At 36.3% G+C, this 19,859-nt stretch overlaps 1 protein-coding gene across 12 annotated transcripts in view; it reads left to right on the forward strand.

The window, feature by feature from the left end:
- The first annotated feature begins 223 nt into the window (after window positions 1-223).
- Appl (amyloid-beta-like protein) overlaps window positions 224-19,859 on the forward strand; it is a 452,148-nt gene continuing 432,512 nt past the window's right edge. For 4 of the 12 annotated variants that reach the window (XM_073974891.1, XM_073974906.1, XM_073974882.1 and 1 more), the window contains exon 1: window positions 254-1,166. In XM_073974891.1, coding sequence (XP_073830992.1) covers window positions 1,101-1,166 — 66 coding nt within the window. In that variant the 5' untranslated portion in view covers window positions 254-1,100. Of the gene's footprint in view, window positions 1,167-19,859 lie in introns of all 12 variants that reach the window. The other 8 variants (XM_073974896.1, XM_073974895.1, XM_073974910.1 and 5 more) reach the window with 5 other exon arrangements.

The raw sequence follows: 19,859 nt of genomic DNA on the forward strand, positions 1-19,859 counted from the left end.
CAACCCCTAACTGATAACCACAACGAAATGTGTGGCAACATTGGCACACAGTTGCACATTACCGTAATGTCCTTCAACCCCTAAATTATGCCATATCCGTTGTTTTTCGAACTCAATATTGGTTTTCGAACGTCTCATTAGACTCTTGTAGTAGATTATTTAGCCTTCTCTGTCACTCTCTGCTCTCTCTGCTCCACTTGTCGTTTTTGCTGCCGCAGCGGCTACTGCTGAAAGGCTCGTAAAGGTTAATGATGAGTGCAAAATTTTTCCATACACCAATCGGATTTTGTAGACGCATCTAGGCGCATACACACCGAGAGAGTTGAGCTGACTTGACTTCAAGCTAAGAAAAAAATCTACTTTAAAGTAAAAAAATCTATATTTTGTGTGTTTCTTTGTGTGAGATTTTGTGAACCTAAATTTTTTGTCACATCAAAATTGAAAGGCAAAAAGGAAAAAATCTAACAAAATTGAAATACCAAACGAAAAAGTGAAAGAAAATTGGAAAAAATATCCCAAATAGAATTGTGCGAATAACTTGCAGAATATTATCCCTTCGTTTTCCACTGGGGAAAAGTGTAGGACACCCTAAACTCCTCGGTAATAACCACCACCACTACCACCACTATTGCCGCCTGTGCCATCATCACCTCAACGAATTTTGAGGGGAGCAGGCGTCAGTCGTCGTTCATTTTTTGTGCTCCTTGGATGAAAGTAAAGTGAAGTTGTTTCCATTTTTTGTCCGTGGTATTTTCTATAATTTAACGGGGAGTGTCACAGCCGAAAAAAGAAAGAAATTTTAAAGAAACCCCAATTGTAAAAAACAAAACGACCTCCTTCTATTTTGTGCGGAATAATTCAGTGTTAACGCCAAGAAACCAAAGAAAAATATCTCCGTGAAAAACGCAAAAAATACCAAGTGAGAACAGAACATTTACGTCATATTTTCTTCTAGAGAGAAAATTGTGAAAACCGAATAGAAAGAAAGAAAAAAATCGAATTTTCCCTGCTAACCTAACGCACAGATATTCTTCTTGAGGAGAATTTCCAATATTTACAACATAACGACAACCATCAACCTAACCTATTTGGATCTAAAAATGTCGAGGATATTGACGTGGGGTCTATTGGTCTTAATGGCCGTAACGGCGACATCACAGGTACAGGTAAGTGTTAAATAGAGGGCCAACAATGGTCAAAAGGGGTTTTTGTGACTCATTTCATGCTAAAAGAAAATGTGTGTGTTTTTTTTCTCTGATTAGACTTATTTTCTTTCTATTTAGTATTTCGCTTTGTGGGGAGAAGAGAAAAACCAACAAAGTGTGTAACTGTGTGCGTGTTTTTGAGATTTTCACCACCACCACCACCACTATCTGCTTGTCGTCCTTTTTTCGGTCGCTTTTCATTTAGTGTTGTTGTGGGTCTCGGTTTTTCCCTTTTTTATTGCCGTTTTTCATTTCAGCTGTCCTTTAGCTTGACTTGTGTTTTCTTCTTCTTCTTACTCTTCGAGTATTTTTGTGGTGGCTGAAGAATGAAAGACTGGCAAGAACAGTTGTCTGAATTACAAAAATATTGATGTTGTTGTTGTTTTATTTCATTTTTAAGTATGTATGTATGTATGTATTTTAGGCAGGGTACGGAAAACCGTGGTGAAACTAAAACTCCACAGTTTTTCTTTTTTTTCAAAACTTTAAACTAAGTTTTACTGTTTAGTATGTGGGTTTGTATGTTTGTATAGTTGCGTTTTGTATTTTCTTGCATCATCTAATGATTCATAATTGTTCTAGAGCCTCAAAAACAACAAGAACAACAATAAAGACACCATAAATATCGCAGACAATTTGTCTGCCAATAATCTATTTCATCATACCACTGTGATGTTATCGATTATAATTGTCTGGTGGGCCACAACGTGGCCTAGTAATAATGAATACAAATGATAGAACCAAACCGAGAATAAATGCAATGATTGCATTGAAGCAATATTATTCCGAAAAGTAGCAAAGAAAACATACAATTTTGAATAGATTTTTTTTTGAAATTTCTGAATTTGAGATTTGATTTTTTGTGGTACCGCTATCAGGATTTATGCCATATGGAATGGAAACTATCCAAAATTAAAAATTGTAGTTTAATTTTTGAAATTTTGGCTTAAAATCCTTGGAATTACATTGGAATTATTTCCACGAGCAAGCTAATTTCAAAGCTTTATACTACATATTGCGATCAATACTGAATCTTTTTAGAATAGAGAATGTTCATATTGTGGCAATCCCATAATTGTCTGCACAAACGACTTATTGGATAAACCGACCGACCAATTTCCATTCCAATAATTTTTACGATGTATATTCCAAATATGCGACTGCTCCAGTGTACTGTGGATTCGTACAACGACAAAAATCTTAAAATGCAAATACCCATCGGCCAAATACCCATTGTTGTTGTAAAAAACAAAAAATGCATTTAAAAGAAGAAAAGTTCGATGACAGCGAAGCCGCTCCACAGCCAATATGTCTGAAGAGCCTCCGCCAAAGGCGAAACATGCATGTCACATAGTGGTGGTTGTGCGGATTCGAGTCGTCGGCTTTCCTTTTTCACTTGCATCATTGATCATTAAGCTCGATTTCAACGAGAAATTAATTCAAAATTAATATTAAAAATGAGGGCGAAGGCAAAATTTGCAAAAAAATTAATTTTCTTTGATGAATGAATTTTCTCAATGTTTTAGTTGCTTTCCTTGCTATTCGCAAAATATATAGTACATTGAAGCGAAAAGTCTGTAGATTTCAGAACTGGTTAAGTTTTTGCAGCCATTGAAGGTGCCATGACCATATATTTATTACACTACAAAATGTGTAGTTTTAGTTACTGCCACATCTGCAAAATTTATACTAGATTGAAGCTAATGGTTTGTACGTTCCAAATCTGCTTAATTTTTTTGTAGCAGAAGAAAGTATGGGAAAAATGTACAAATAGTATTTAAAATATACATTTTAATACAAACAAGTAAATAAGTATCAGTTGGCTTTGCCGACAGAGATATATCCTCAGCCTTTGAGGATTGAAACTTATGTACATGTATAGGCAGATCAACTACCGGTTACACAATCATAAATAATTTTTAGATTTTTTGGCCCGTTTTGTACGTACGAACTTGCCAATAAAAGTGTATATGTTAATTAAAGTTCAAAAGTGTTGCGGAGGAGGTACGTGAAGGAATGCATCGACATGGTCAATTTTGGACGTGGATCTTATTTTGTAAGTCATTTCACTTCCATTTCAGCTGGTCACCGTATAACTTACAGGCTTTGGACCACTACGTTAGGAAGCATGGACTTGCGCATGAAAATCATAGTATCGCTGTAAAAAGGACCACAAGGAGTAGCATCGGAATAAATTGCCAAAGGATATTCGAATAGACCCACAGAGGGGAAACATAGGCCTAAAGTTGCTCAAAACTCAAAATATGAAAATCGTTTTTTTATGAAAAAATGTTGATAAACGGCAACCAGACACTTTTCTACATTTGCTATAACCATCCTCGACTTTGTAAGATTAATCAATCCAATGCAGTAGTCGATTGAACTCAGCCTTACTAAAAACAAAAAGTAAATTTTCGAAAACTAAGAAATTAGGTGAACATTAAAATGAGATTATTTTCGCGAAAATTTATATTTTTCAAGATTTATTGCTTTTGTACAGTCTCCGGTCTGGATCCGATTTTCATTATTGTCTATAGGATTAATCCTTGTACAGAAGATATGCTTTGTGCAAAATTTTATATCAATCGGACTATAAATGAGCTTTCTAGGGCTTTTGATCAACTTTTAACACAAATTTCCCCTCTGTGAGACCGTAAGAATATCCTTTGGAAATTTATTCCGATGCTACTCCTTGTGGTCCTTGCACTTAAACATAAATATTGCCCATTTTTTGAAGTTAAACTGAATTTGGACAAAATATTAGGAAATTCAAAGTGTGGGCCAAATCGGTTGATCCGTTCAACATATATAGCAAAAAGTTTGGAACTTTTGTGAAGGAGATACCTGAAGAAGTGGACCGTTTGGTCAAAGTAATACGAAGGACAACTGGACCGAAACCGATTATCCGTTCAAAAGTCATCGTGCGCTTCTGCCACTGCACATGGTGCCATTGGGGTTTTTTGTAGAACTTTTGAGCCATTTTCTCAAGAATGAGGGTAGAGAATAAAATTGGCTTCAACAAAAATCAAAGCACCTCGAGATTCTTTAAAAGAACTTACCCGAAATTTTCTGTATCAGTGGACGAATATGGTCCATATTCGAACCGGATTTATATCTGGTAAATATATTAGGATGTGCAAAGAATGCGCACAATTTTTCCGAACATTTTTAAACTTTTGTGGGGGAGGTACCTAAAGGAGTGGACCGACATGGCTTATCTTCGAACTTAAACTAACTTTGGACAAAATATTACGAAGGCTAAATTTTGGACCGAATAGGCAAATCCGTTTGAGAGTTATTTTGCGTTGCAACCCCTACACACGGTGTCATAGGGGTTTTTGCACGTTTTAGGCTATTTTCTCAGGATGAAACTTGTACCGTCGTATGGGGGCAGTGAATAAAAGTTGCTACAAGAAAAAAAACAAAGCGATTCGATAGCAGGCCCTAAACTTTACTTTTGCGAAATTTTGTGTGGGAGGTGCCCGAAGGAGTGGACCGATTAAGTCCATATTAGAACATCATCTAAGTTTCCTAGAAATTTCACGATGTGCAAATAATGGACCAAACCGATTACTCCCTTCAAGAGTTAAAGTGCGCACAATTTACCGAACAATTTTAACTTATGTGGTGGAAGTACCTGAAGAAGTGGACCGATATGGCCCATCTTCGAACTTAAACTAAGTTTAGACACAATATAACGAAGGGAAAATTTTGGACTAAATCGGTTTATCCGTTCGAGAGTTATCGTGCGCAGCAGCCAGCCAGCCCGACAGACGGACAGAGGGACGGGCATTGTTAAATCGACTCCAAATTGCCTGAAACGGATTTCGTCCAAACATACTTGGGGTCTAAAACCATTATTTCAATGAGGCACATTTTGTCCGTATGAAAGTATATATGAAGAAAAGACAAAATTTTTTAGTTTTCCATAAAAAAAAAATTAAAATTTTTTTTTTAAGCTACATGAAAGATTTTTGGTACATAGATTGGGGAAAAATGCCATTCTTAAATCTGTTCGTGATACTAATTTTGGTTGTTGCGCGCAAAAGTTATGGCGGTTTCAATTCTGATAAAAAGAAAAAAATCTTTAAAAGATTCTAATCATTATATTGAGAAACTCTCTTAATTAGGGGCTTCCTACATACTATATGTTTACTGAAGTCCCATAACTTTAGTGAAAAAGTTGTGCATTTTCGCGGAAATTGGTAGTTTGCAACTTGTTTTAATAAATTTCAACCTGATTATGCCTCTGAGAAATATATAAAAAATATGTACGTAATCTATACATCGCGAAGATTCAAATGAAACCAAAACTATACAAATCCGTTTACTGGTTTTCATATTAGAGCGAAAACAAAAAAATATATTGAGGAAATTTATAAAATTTTTGTAAGAGAAAATATTTATTAAAATTTATTTTGTGGGTTAGTTGAACAAAATGTAAGAAAAATAGGTTGGAATTTTTCTTCTATTTTAGTTAAATTTCACGCAATAAATCACATTTTTTATTCTAATCACTTTTCGAAAACACGCTAACATCTAGCAGAAGATATGGATATCTTTCAAATAAATGTTGGGTTCCTTTAAATGGGGTATAATCTTGAAATAAAATTATATCGGGTAATGTTCATTTTGAAATGCGTGTAAATCGCGAAATCCTCAAAATCACTTGATGCGCATGCGGTTTACCAATACAGCGAATTCTTCTCTTTTAATTTGTACACATTTGCCAGGATTTACTTTGGCCGCTAAGATGTAGCATCGTCTGCAGTTTAGTGTGCAACAAACTGTATAACGCTTATATTTTGCACAAAGTGCATACACTTTTTATGCGCATCCGATTTCACTATCAACCGTGAAAAAATACATCGATCTAAACATATTTCAATAAAATCCATCAAGAACCGTGGATGTAGCATCACACAGTATTTTTTGGATAAATCGGATACAGCTCCCACGCCACTAAATTTTTCAAACCGCTGTTTTCGCACAAACGCGAGTGATGATTCACTTTCTTCATTGAAATGGAAACGATCCACATAAAACGCGAATTAGTCAGCGATATTTTGAAAAACATTTTTCGCAAATTTTTCAATTTTTGCAGTAGCCATTTCCGCCGTTCTAGTAGATGGATTTTTATGATCTGTGATTCATATGATCCGGATCGTCGAAAAACTAAAATATCGCGGGGTACCAGCACACTCAAAACGATATTGTAAATACTGTACCCAAAAAATAGGTTTTTTAGAAAAAATATCACACTAAATTTTGGCCTTTGGCAGTAGATTACTCTGCTGCTGTGTGGGCTACATACTCAATATACATATCAGATTATGCGATCGCGAGTTCTTTAATCCTATAATTGGTTTTTCGAAATATCCGAATGCGCGTCCCAGTTACATAAAAAATACAAAAAACACCTGAAATCCGGCTTCAAAATGTCAGCATCCATAAAAGGTGGATGCAGTGGAAATTTTGGAAAGTGATACATTAGAAGTGTAATCTTCATTTTGTATTATCCTACTTTTACTTTGGACAGATGTCCGTCATTTGAATGGTTTAATCAGAAATCGAATAGCAATGTAAAAAACCTGTTTAGCTTCACCGTGTTTTTACCTATGTTGTTTCCTTTACGCGGTCGTAACTACCAAGTAAATTAAATTTTTTTGCTAAATTTCTGAGCTTTGTACAAAAGCATCTAAAATAATCCAGCAATAGTCATAGTTACTGGTAAACTACAATAGTTCGCGTATTATAATAGTGCAAACCTTGGCTTCATGGAAACTAAAAAATTTTGACTTTTCCTCATATACAGTCGTCAGCATAAATTCTGAGGGTATAAATATTTGATTATTTTTCGACATTTTAATGTTGGACCACGCCAAAAAAATTAATCTATATTGAACAATTTTTGATATTTTTTAAAATGTTGTTAAATTCTATAAAGTAAAAAAAATTGTTCTCGGCAGAAATCGAAGCGATATTAAATTTCCATATTAGGAGATGTTATAGACCATGAGTGCCTTATTATGTCATATTCAGTTAGAACAAATTTAAAATTTGCCTTATATGGAGACAATTTTTCGCGGAGAGGTTTCCTATGCAATAATTACTCTTGTTACACTATGCAACACTGAAACAAGTTCTAGTGTGCATTTTTGGAAAGTACATACTGAAGCTATAAAAACCCTGGTAGGGTTTTGTCCTGTCAGCTCCAGTTCTGATTTTATGGCCTCATCTAAACCGGACTATAACTACAGTTTTTTACATATATCTGGCCTTTATCTCAGAAACGATTAGGAATTTGGCATTACTGTCTTTAGCAATATTTTAGTCCTTAACTAGTTGAACTTATCTTTTGAAAAAAACACATAAGAAAAACTCCATCTAGGGCATCAAAATCTATAAAATATAGAAAATTTTACATAATTGCTGAAATTCTGGTCAGTATCAGCTAAACTGTTGGAAATTGGACCAAGTAACCTTTTGCAAAAATATTCAAAATAAAGTTCTCAACAATTTTTTAGAACACTCTGAAACTCTAAAATGCTTACTTCATGCTGTTTCGGCTGTACTTTGCATCATATGTTTTACAACACGTATTTCAAACACAGTTCACACCAACAGTTTATTCTCGCATTTCGGATTTCACTGCATTATTGACATTTTTATTAAATCGTCGTTGAAAAATATGCTGAAAACAACGTGATAGAGGCATTTTACAACTATGACATGTTTCAAGGAGTTGTGTATTATATTCCAACGAATATTCTTCTAAAAGAAAGCATTAAGAAAAAATTGACGGTTTTGGAGATGTGGTGCAAAATCTATACAAATTATGGACATTTTCGATATTTTATAAAATTTGAGGCAGTAAATGTAGCTTTTCGGGTTCATTATTTCTCCAAATATTTTATTCTTGCCCTTATCTACAATTTTGCTTGAGAGGTCAGATGAAGATTCACATAGGTTTCAGAGATATAGCCCAGAATTTCTTAAAAAAGTCAATATTTAACCATGTTAAGTTGGGGCCATAAAATCCAAGCTGGATCGGATACAACAAAACCCAGCTAGGGTTTTCGTCGTTTGGGTCTGTACTTTCAAAAAATCCTAAGCTCAAATTGTTTGCACAAGATTACCTTAAAAATGTTGCACAGTGTTATTGGATGACATGTCATTAGGTTGAAAATTCGTTTCTAACTATAAGATAATTCAAATTGAAATGATTCGTTATATGGACGAAATCAGTTTCAGAAAATTTGGAGTCGATGTAGCCATGGTTGTCTTCTTGTTTGGCTGGCGGAAGTGCACGATAACTCTCGGGCGGATCAACCGGTTTGGTCCAAAATTTGGTTTCCGTAATTTTTCCCCAAAATGGTGCGCACGATAACTCTCGATTTGGTCCAACAGTTCTTTCTTGCAATATTTAATCATAAACAGAGTTCAAATGTGGAATATATGGGTCAACTCATTTAGGTACCTTCCACGCTACAAAAAGCAGTTTAAGGACATGTATTGATCGTTCTGATTTTTTTGCAGAAGGTTGTCTCAGCGGCTTCTAGTACAATCGTCCATTTTTTTGGGGGCAAGTCCGTGTTTTCTGAGATAATGGCCTAAAAGCTCTAAAAACCCTGTCAGTACCAACTTAATTGACTGATGAGCAAAATGTCCGTATTTGTTCGGAATGTCCACCATCGTTAAGATAAGTGTCCCAAAAGTTTCTGCATTTTTGTCGGCAAGTTCACACGTCCAAAAAGTCCACTATGTTCTGAAAACACCCTTAATACACAATTTTTGGGGAAGTGGTTGTTTAGCCGATATTCGATCTGCCCATAGATGAAAGTCTCAATTCACATAGAATGAGGGTAAAATCACTGCCACTGAGACTTTTTTGCTTGTTGTATGGCAAATTACATGTATGCCAAACACTCAAAATGCTTAAGATATGCCAATGCCGATATATTGGATAATATGAGAGATGGAACTACTTCCACTATGTACCAATGCCTCGGATCCACATGTCAGTAGAAAGGCAGTTTCAGGGTCTTGTGAGAATTGGTATTATTTTTTAACTTGGTCTATGTTTTGAAATAGACTCTATTCCCAATTTTTTATCGACATTTTGGTTGGCTTTGTTTGCCATTTAGGGTTCCCAGTGGTCAGAAAATTTCCCCGCAACAAATTGTGGACCATGGTACTTTCGCAACAGAAAGAAAGCTAATTATTATGTTAAAGTTCAAAATATTTCATAGTAGAGGGTATAGAAAGTTCGTCCCGGACGAACTTAACGCTTTTTACTTTTGCTAATATAAAATTTACTGGGATATGCATCCCTTACTGGATTAATCTTTTAATGCACTACTCCATTAAGGGTTATAGTCACTTACTGAGCACTAAAGAAGTAATTTTTCATGATTTTTTACAAGAAATTTACCAAACTTTTTCGAAGATTCAGCAAAAATTCGAATCCGTTAGGAATTATGTAACCCATTAAAAAAGCAATGTAAGCAAAAACAACTATGTTACTCCTTACAAAGTTATGAATACGGTGGCACAGAACGTCGAAAACGTCATATACCCGTAGAAAATATATAAAAAGTAGTAAAAGTCATAAACCTCAAAAAATGTATGTTACCATCATATTTTTGTCACTTAAAATTCTGCAAGCCTGCATTTGCTATTGAAGAGCGTCCGTACCTTTTTTAAAATAACTGAAATAATTGAACATGCCATCTTCCTGCCAGCATTCCGGAGACACGCCAAGAGAGATCTTTGGTGAACTACACAAACAATTTCCATAGCCTCATTGTGATTACGTTTTATCGCGTATGCCGACACTTCGGAGTGACTTCCAAGGCGATTGTTTACATTTATTTAATGATTCAACACATTTTATATCGACACCTCCAAATAATAGTATGCTAAGTCTAAAAAGTGAGTTTTGCAGGAGAAGCTCTCAAAGTTTGGAATTTTTTTTAAACTTCAGTACTATGCTAAGTCAATATTTGTTTATAACTTCTGTTCGGATTGACCGATCATTACCAAAATTAGACACAATTTAAGTTAAAGGACGTTCGACACCTCCAAATAATAGTTTGCTAATTCTGAAAAGCGAGTTTTGCAGGACAAGCTCTAAAAGTTTGGAAATTTCTTTGACCTTCAGTACTATGCTAAGGAAATATTTGTTTATAACTTCTGTTCGGATTGTCCGATCATTACCACAATTTGACAGAAATTAAGTTAAAGGACGTTAAATATAAAAATGTAAAGAACTTGAAAACATGCTAAGTCGACTTAGCATACTATTGTTTGGAGGCGTCGATATTTAAAACAAGTAAGCAAAGGCTATAGTCGGACGGGGCCGACCATGTGATACCCTACACCACAACCTGTAGGAATTAGCTATGTGCAACCGCCTTGCACGCTGAATGTCCGGGTTCGATTCCCATCAAATTGTCAACGGTGGCAAAATACTCCTTAGTAATGTTGGCGATATTTCCTGAGTCTCTACAAGTGGCAACTTAGGACAGGCAGTTCGGACTCGGCGATAAAAACTAGGTCACATATCAATAAATTAATATGAATCCATTGATATAAGAGAAGCCTCCCTTGTCTTTACTGGGATGTTTGTGGAAAAATATATAAATTTTGCATTTCTAAAAAATATTAGAAAATTGGAAAATTCACATTGATTAGCCCCTCCTGCTACATCTTTAAATTGTCTTTGAATATCAGGTTCCTTTTTGGAATATACCTAAAATAAAAAATATATATACCATGCAATGTGTTGTATATTTGATAATTGGGAAAATTGCAAGTTTATTGAAGATCTATCGTCCAAAATTGTGCACTTGTACCTCACATATGCTTCGAAAATAGTTCATTGATGATATACCCTCAGCCTCTGCCGTATAAAAATATATTTATTTTGTAACACGAGTTTGCTGCAAAATACGTGGAATCAGTAGGCATCGTAATATGGGTCTATACCAAATCAATTTTAGTAAGCTAACTTCTGAGTTTTGAAAATTTTTGAGAATTATTTTTTCAGATTTGTAATTTTAGTTGGAGCAGGCAGGGTTTTTTGGAACTTCTGGACTTTTATCTCAGGAAGTATGACTTACCCGCAAAAGGGACCAGAATAGTGACCGTGAAAAGAACCTTCTTCTTTAAAAAACAAAAAAAAAAAAAATAATAATAATAATAATCAAATAGATCCGATACGGGTCCTCAAACTGCACTTTTCCCAAATTTTGTGTGGGGTTACTCGAAGGACGGATCGATATAGTTCATATTCGAACGTGGCACATGACTGGATGAAATAACACTATGTGTAAAGTTTCGACCAATCAGAAAATCCCCTTGAGAGTTATCTTGCGGATTTGCGGCGCAAGTACAATCTGCTGAAAAAATTCAAAACGATTCGAGAGGACTCTAAAATTTACCCTTTCCGAATTTTGTGTGGGAGATAGCCTAAGGTGTGGACCGATATAGTCTTATCCGATCTATATCCGGAAAGAATAATAATATCTGGAGCAAATCGATTGCTCACTTCGCCAGTTATCGTTCGCACAATTTTTCGAAAACAATTTTGAACTTTTTTGGGGGAGGTGTGGACCTACATAGCCTACATTCGAACTTAAACAAATCGGTAGATCCGTTCGAGAGTTATCGTGTCCACCAGTCAGCTAGACATTAAGAGAGGCAGATGAACGGACTTCAAATTGTCTGAAACGAATTTCGTCCAAACATACTTGGGGTCTAAAACCAATATTTCGATGAGACACATCTTTGGTCGTATTTTGTTTGTATTCTCTTTACCCTAAATCCTGAGGTATAAAATAGGTGGCAAGGCGAACCCATGTTGCAATATTTGTATAAAAACTCCAATTTGACAACTGAACTGAACATTTCTCTGTCATGATAGAGACAATTTGTAGTATGGGAGGAAATTGTGGTTCTCTACACAAAACCCATTAAATATTAGGAAATAGGCCCGTTATCTAGCAGACACATGTTTTCAATTTGGATCAGGGGAAAGGTCAGTAGTTAATATTCCATATGTAGGCTGCTTTGCCGGTATATGCCCTCCAGGAATATGGACCAAAAATAAAATTTGTATATTTTCCATACAAAAGTAATGGTCTATGTCACCCGCTAAATAATATCAGATCATCATGCACAGTTATAGGCATTTTCTTCTACCTAAACTCTTACGTCGTGCAAAATTTCGTGACTATTGAGCTATAGTTGCGACCTCTAGAGTGTTAATTACTACACTAAAAAAAAAAAAAACTGAATATATTAGGCTGTAGCTCCGTTATCTGATCACGTACGTCAACGAATTAGACATCAGTGCAAAGGTCAAGAGATCATCTTCTAAATATAACTCACGAGGGAAGAATGTGTCTTTCAGGAACAACGATATAAGCTGTATATTAAATTTTTTTACAATTTTCACACAAAAGTTCTGGTCCATTTAACCCTCTAAATATTATCTGATCGTCATCTCAAATTGTCATATACTCTTACCATATTTAAAATTTCGAGGCAGTCCGACTATTATTGCGACCTACAAAATCGGATAAAAATTTTGTTTTTGGTCCATTTCATCCGCTAAATATTTCACGATCATCACCAATTAAAATAGCGATCTATTCTGATGTGAAACCGATCTTCATACCAAATTTCGTGACGATCGGTCAATAATTGCGGCCTAGAGTTTGATTACAATTTATAATAGACAGACGGACACACGGACGGACGGACACACATCTCAAAATCGCTTTATCTCGTCGAGATATGAAGATTGGTATGCCACATTGGGGGTCTCCGACGAATATTTCGCGGTGTTACATGAATTTTTATCAAAACAAACTTATAATACCCTTTCCACATAGTGGTGTAGGGTATAAAAAGCAGGTGTGGTCGGGTCTTTAGGCCCCAAAGAAGTACCTGGATTGTAGATTAATTCGTAAATTTTTAAACCGATGCATTTGTTATATTTGTAAATATAGCGTTATTTTTTAAATATCGCATAGGGGAGGTACCGCGTCCCCTCTGGATTCCAATAAAATTTGTAGCCTGTTTTGGGGGCCATCCCTGTACATTCCATGACAATTTCAGGGAAATCAGTGCAGTAGTTTTTGTAGAAAAGATATAAAATTTAAAAAAAGTGGGGGAAAAGTGGCCGTGGTCAAATTTTTGCATAAAAACCTAAGTTGGGCTATGACGAACATTTCAAAAAAAGAATTATCCAAATAGGTCCAGCCGTTCTCAGCTGAAGCCGTTACCAACGCACGACATTTAAATTTTATTTATATAGATATAGCATTTTTAAAGAAATAGGGTATAGGGGAAGTACCCCGCCTTATCCGAAATTCGACGAATTGTTTAGCCCATTTTAACCGGGAGCCATCCCTGTACATTCCCTGACAATTTCAGAAAAATAGAGTCAATAGTTTTTGTAGAAAAGATAAAAATTTAAAATTGAAAAAGTGGGCGTAGTCAAATTTTCTTTGCATAAAAGCCTAAGTCGGGTTATGGCATTTCACGAAAAGAATTATCTAAATCGGTCCAGCCATTCTCAACTGATGTTATTACCAACGAACGACATTTGATTTTTTTATAAAGATTTTGTATACAGTAAAATCGCAGTAATTCTAGCGCCGTTCAATCAAAACCCTCAATAATTTGTAATAAATTGTTGGCTCCTAGAAGTTGTTTCCTTTACATTTTAGCCCTGTACATATACATACATATTTGATGCACCAAAAATGCTATATCTGTCCAAATTCGATGAATTTTGGATTGTATGACGGAATGTGGGCCAGATATAAATTTGCCAAATAATATTAAAATCGGTTCAGATTTGGGTATATCTCCTATATATTTTTATACCCTCAGCATTTATGCTAACGAGGGTATATAAACTTTCATACGGGCAAAATGTGCCTCATCGAAATAATGGTTTTAGACCCCACGTATGTTTGGACGAAGTGTGTTTCAGACAATTTGGAGTCGATTTAGCCATGTCCGTCCGTCTGTCTGTCTGTCCGTCTGTCAGGCTGGCTGGCTGGTGCGCACGATAACTCTGGAACGGATCAACCGATGCGGTCCAAAATTTGGCTTTCGTAATATTTTGTCCAAACTTAGTTTAAGTTCGAAGATGGGCTATATCTGTCCACTCCTTCCGGTACCTCCCCCACAAAAGTTCGAATATGTTCGGAAAATTTGTGCGCACGATTACTCTTGAAGGGGGTAACCGATTTGGTCCATACTTTGCACATCGTGAAATTTCTTGCAAACTTAGATGATGATTTAATATGGACTCAATCGGTCCACCCCTTCGGGTACCTCCCACACAAAATTTCGGAAAAGTTCAGTTTAGGACCAGCTCTCGAATCGCTTCGGTTTTTGTTGTAACGTCTTGTATTCACCGCCCCCCATGCGATGGTACAAATTTTATCTGGGGCAAGTCCATACTTCCTGAGAAAATATCCTGAAAATACAAAAAAAAAACCTATAACACCGTGTGTATTGGTTGGAGCGCAAGATAACTCTAGAACGGATCTGTCGATTCGGCCCAATATTTGGCCTTAGTAATATTTTGTTCGAACATAGTTTAAGTTCGAAGATAAGCCATATCGGTCCACTACTTCAGGAACCTCCCCCACAAAAGTTCAAAAATGTTCGCAAAAATTGTTCGTACGGTAACTCTTGAAGGGAGTGGCCGAATTTGTCCATACTTTACACATCCTAATATATCTACCAGATATAGATAAGGTTCAAATAAGGACTATATTTGTCTACACCATCCGGTACCTCCTACACAAAATTTTGGATAAATTCACTTTACGACCTGCTATGGAATCACTTTGATTTTTGTTGAAGCAACTTGCATTCGCTGACTCAATTACGACAGTAACAGCTTTTTCAGGGGCAAGTCCATACTTCTTGAGAAAACAGCCCGAAAGTTGTAAAAACCCCTATGACACTATATGAGTGGCTGGAGAGCTCGAACCTAATACTGCGTTGGTCCACACTTTGGATATTATAATATTTCTTCGAATATTAGATCCACTCCTTCCGATACCTCCCCCACAAAAGTTCGAAAATATTGCTAAAATGTTACGCGCGATTTCTCATAGACATAGCAACCGATTTGGTCCAAATTTTGGATCTCTAAATATTTGGGCCCTATCTGTCCAATCCTTGTGGTACAACCCACACAAATGTTCAACATTTTTGTGTGGTTAAGGTCTGCTCGAGGATCCTTTGGACATTTTTAGCGAAGGTTTTCCTAGTGGCCCTGTTTACAGCGATATTATGTTTTTCGTAGGCTAGTGTGCTAAAAAAACCCTATCTGTCGATATCCCCGCAAATTTTTGAGCTTTAATCCTGTCCATACTTTTGTCGGTTGATACTCCCAAAATTTTGAAAACCCCCTAAATAGAAAGTTTTTTTGGTAGAAAAAAGTATTTCAATCCACAAAGGCTGAGGATATATCTCTGTCGGCAAAACCGACTGATACTTTTTTACTTGTTTCTACAACATTTTCACATGTAATTCGAAGAATTTCAGTTATAATTCGAAACATTATCCCACAGTGGCTTTTCGACTCGCCTTTCGGACCCGGCGATAACAAGGGGTTCCTGTTCATCGATCTAAAATACTCGTACAATTGTTTTGAGAGAAATATTCCATCTGGCATTTCTTGATTAAAAGTTGTTGTTAAAATTAAAAATAGAGTATCGATGTGACATAACCTGCGCTTTAAGGTGATTTTTCTCATCTCGAGTTTCGATTAACGTAGTTTGATTCGTTTTTACTCATTATTGAGTGTTTACAAACGTTGGTATGACCAAACTTGGAGGTTCCATTGATGTCAGTTTTACTTGTCAATAAATTTCCGCCCTACTTAAGCCATTTTTAATTGCACAAAATTGATACCATCTTAATCCTAAATACAGATGCTGAACAACTACTCTTACTTTCATTTCCTTAAACATTTCAATAGTACGCATTTGCAAAGAAAATGAGAAAAACAAAAACAACAACCTCATTTAAATTCCTTTTAACTCCATTTGATCCTAAGGCAAATTCTTGGTCTATTAATTATGTATGCATGCATTATCTGGGCTGGGCTTGCTTTCTTTCTTCCTCGGATATTTCCTCTTTTCATGTTTTGAAACAATAACACTGACACAATAGGCCAAGAACAAAAAAATAAAAAAAACACAAAACTGAAGGCGCAAAGAATATAGACTAGCTGCAATTCTCTAATGTCTCATTCCCACTCTCCCTCTCTATCTCCCGCTGACTTTGTAACCGACCACATCTACACAGTTCTTTGTGTGTAAGACTTTCTAGTTGTCTCCTCAGTCTTATATTAATGTGTCATATGCACAGCAAAAGAATATTCCCCACAAAAGAGCCTTATTTAAAAAATTGTCTGTTGCCACTTCTCGGTTTGCTTTCATCATCATCATCATCGGCTCAGCCTCAGCTTATCATCAACTCATCTCTGGTGTTGCCATAATTTGGCCTTCTTCTCTGTCTCATTCTGTTTGGTTTTCTATAATTTTGTGTCTGTGCCTGGTATTTTAGATGAGTGGCTGAGTTGTTTTGGCTGCTTTAGTTCATTCCCAGTTTGCTTAAGGGTTTCATTTTACTGCTCTTATCCCCTTTTACTCCCACTAACCGATGCCACATAGGAATCATGTAGATGCGTGTGTGAATTTTCTTCGGCTTTTTTTGTTTGTTTGAATTAGTAAGGACTTTTTGAAGCCATCCTAAGATCTTTCAAAATGTTTTAATTGCGTGTGTCGGTGTGTGTGTTTGTATGTGTTAAAAGTCTGGCTGATTGTGTCTAAAACTCTGTGAGTGCGTGTGTGTGTCTAAATGCTTTTAAGTCCCTCCATATGTATTTTAATATCGTATCGCATCTTCCCTTTAGTTTTCGTTTCTTTTCGAAAATGTAATGAAATCAAATCTTTTTCATAATTTTGTTGTTGTGTTTGTTGGCTTTTCTTCTTTGGTTATTGGAAGCTTATTTTACATCTTTTCTTGAACATCAAAAACGTTTTTACACCCTGCGGCTTGTAAATTTAATGGTAATTTTTAAACAATTTGGGGTTTTTGGCATTTCAACACACACACACACACACTTCCTCACTTGTACTTGCATACATGTGTATGTGTGTTAAAAAATAAAATTCGTTTGTCCTTGCTTCAAGCTTCATATAGCATTTTATTTTATTTTTAATTGTTGGATTATTTGTAAATTATGTTTCCTATGGATTGTGAAGTTGGTTTGAGGTCATTTATGGACAAAAAAATTGCTTAAAGTATGAGGAGAAGCAAAAAAATGGTTGGGTTTTATTGATAATTTAAGATTAAGTTCATGTCTGCAGTTGTATCCCAACTATCAAATTGGAAGTGAGTTGCAGTTCTATATAGCTTCATCTTATCATGAGGAGAAGTAATGATCTTTCCTACTGGCTGAAAAAATGGAATTTGAATGCAGTCGATTTGGTTCAAACTTTGTACATGGTAATATTTTTTCTTAACTTACATCAAGTTCGATAATGGACTATATCAGTCTACATCTTCGGGTAGTTCAGAGGTTCAAAGAATTTCGCATAAAATTCCAACGATCTCCGCAAAAGGTTACTGAAATTCAAGACTTTATGAGTCGGGGAAACATCAAGGTCCCTGCGATCCGGGAAACAAAGCTCACCGTAACCTGCAACGTTTTACGGATATCATACAAGAAGCCTTCCTTATCACCAGTCTATCCGGTACATATGTATCTCACTTGAGTTTTACTCTACATCTTTCTCAGATGTAACACATTTTAGTTGTAATTCGTAACATTTCATTTGTAATTAGAGAATTCCATTTATAATTCGAATAATTCCATTTGTAATTCGAATTTTTCTATTTGGAATTCCAATTATTCCATTTGTAATTCGAATTATTCCATTTGAATTTCGAATTATTCTAAAAGTATTTCGAATGATTCTATTTGAAATTCGAAATATTCCATTTGTAATTCGTATTATTTCATTTGTAATTCTAATTTTATATTTGTAATTCAAATTTTTTTTTTTTTGAAATTACAAATGAAATGATTCGAATTACAAATGGAATAATTCAAATTACAAATGGAATAATTACAAATAATTGACTCAGACCACCTTCCTATCATTGTCTCCGTTGACACACCACCGGCTTCATAACCTCTGACTGCCGTACTTTTTTTAAACCATCGAAAAGCTGATTGACGAGGGTGTAGAGAATTTCCCAATCATCGCTTCAGAGATCGGGACATCGGCACAGCTACAGTCGCTAAATACTTGCTAGTCGAATACCCGAAATTACACCAAATTTCTATAGTAACAGAGCCGATGGGACTAGCAAATGAGCGTGATGAGCTTCGTCGTACGAACCCTGAAAACCCAAGAGTAAGGGAACTTACTCTTGAGGTCAACGAACATAAGCGAAAAAAGTGTCTAGACCACCTGAAGCAATGTAAAATTGGCACAGGTTAAGTAAATTTTGGACAATGGTTTAATTACTCTCGAATTCGGGAGGGAAGGATGATGGAACGGCTTTTACTTTCAACGGTGTAGCAGTGATAGATCCGAAGAGGTAGGCGTTTTATTTTTAACAGAAAAATTATTGTGTAGCGTTCGAGTGCCATGGCGAAGAGGAGCATGTTAGACGTTAAAAGAGCCGTCTCAACCGAGGAGGTACCACAACAATTTACGATGAGCGATCCAAATTGTTGGACCCCACATTGAATGGTAATTTTTCTGCAACTGCACGAATCCGGGGTTGAATATATAACACCTATCCACCCATATTGTACGAGAAGCATGGAAGGATGGCAAGGTGGTCTCGCTACTGACAAGGATGCCAGCAGAGGCGAATTGTGTGGGCCAACCTCCCTCAAGGATGCCAGCAGAGGCGAATTGTGTGGGCCAATATCCCCCCTGTCGCCAGTAGCAAAGATTCCAGAGGCACTAATCCTCCTCACGATGAGAAACAGTTTTCCAGTTGACCAACATCAGCATGGATTCCGGAAAACGCACAGTGCCACAACAGCAGTGCCCGCCACATACACATATATCAGTCGAGGACTGAACTAGAACAGGGACGTGCGACCGAACAGTTATTGTGGTTCTTGACCTATCGAAGGCCATCGATACTGTCAACCATGCCGAGCTTTTCGAGGACATGGAGAGGAGTTCCCTGCAGCCGTGTTTGAAAAGTTGGATAATCAACTACATCTGAAGTCTTAAACCCGTAGAGTGGAACAGGGAGTTCCTCAAGGCGGGGTAATATTTCCGAAACTGTTCTGAAATTCCACACCCTACAGACGCCATAAAGACCTAATGTACGCAGATTATTGTACGATCTTGGCGTTGGGTCCTATGTGAAAGGTACAGATATTCTATATGATGCATATGAAAATATCCTCCGCTAAATTTATTGCCACACTCTGCACCACCTGGACTATTGAAATGAAGCTCCCCTTGAACGTATTGGTCGATGGTGTCCCGATTCTGCCCCTAACCACTCCAGGATATTGGTTGTAACGTTTGATGCATGTTCGAGTCATTCGCGCAAGCCACAGCTATTTGCAAT

Source organism: Musca autumnalis, unplaced genomic scaffold, assembly GCF_047663935.1.
Source record: "Musca autumnalis isolate F117 unplaced genomic scaffold, ASM4766393v1 scaffold_3, whole genome shotgun sequence".
In the NCBI taxonomy this organism is placed as follows: domain Eukaryota; kingdom Metazoa; phylum Arthropoda; class Insecta; order Diptera; family Muscidae; genus Musca; species Musca autumnalis.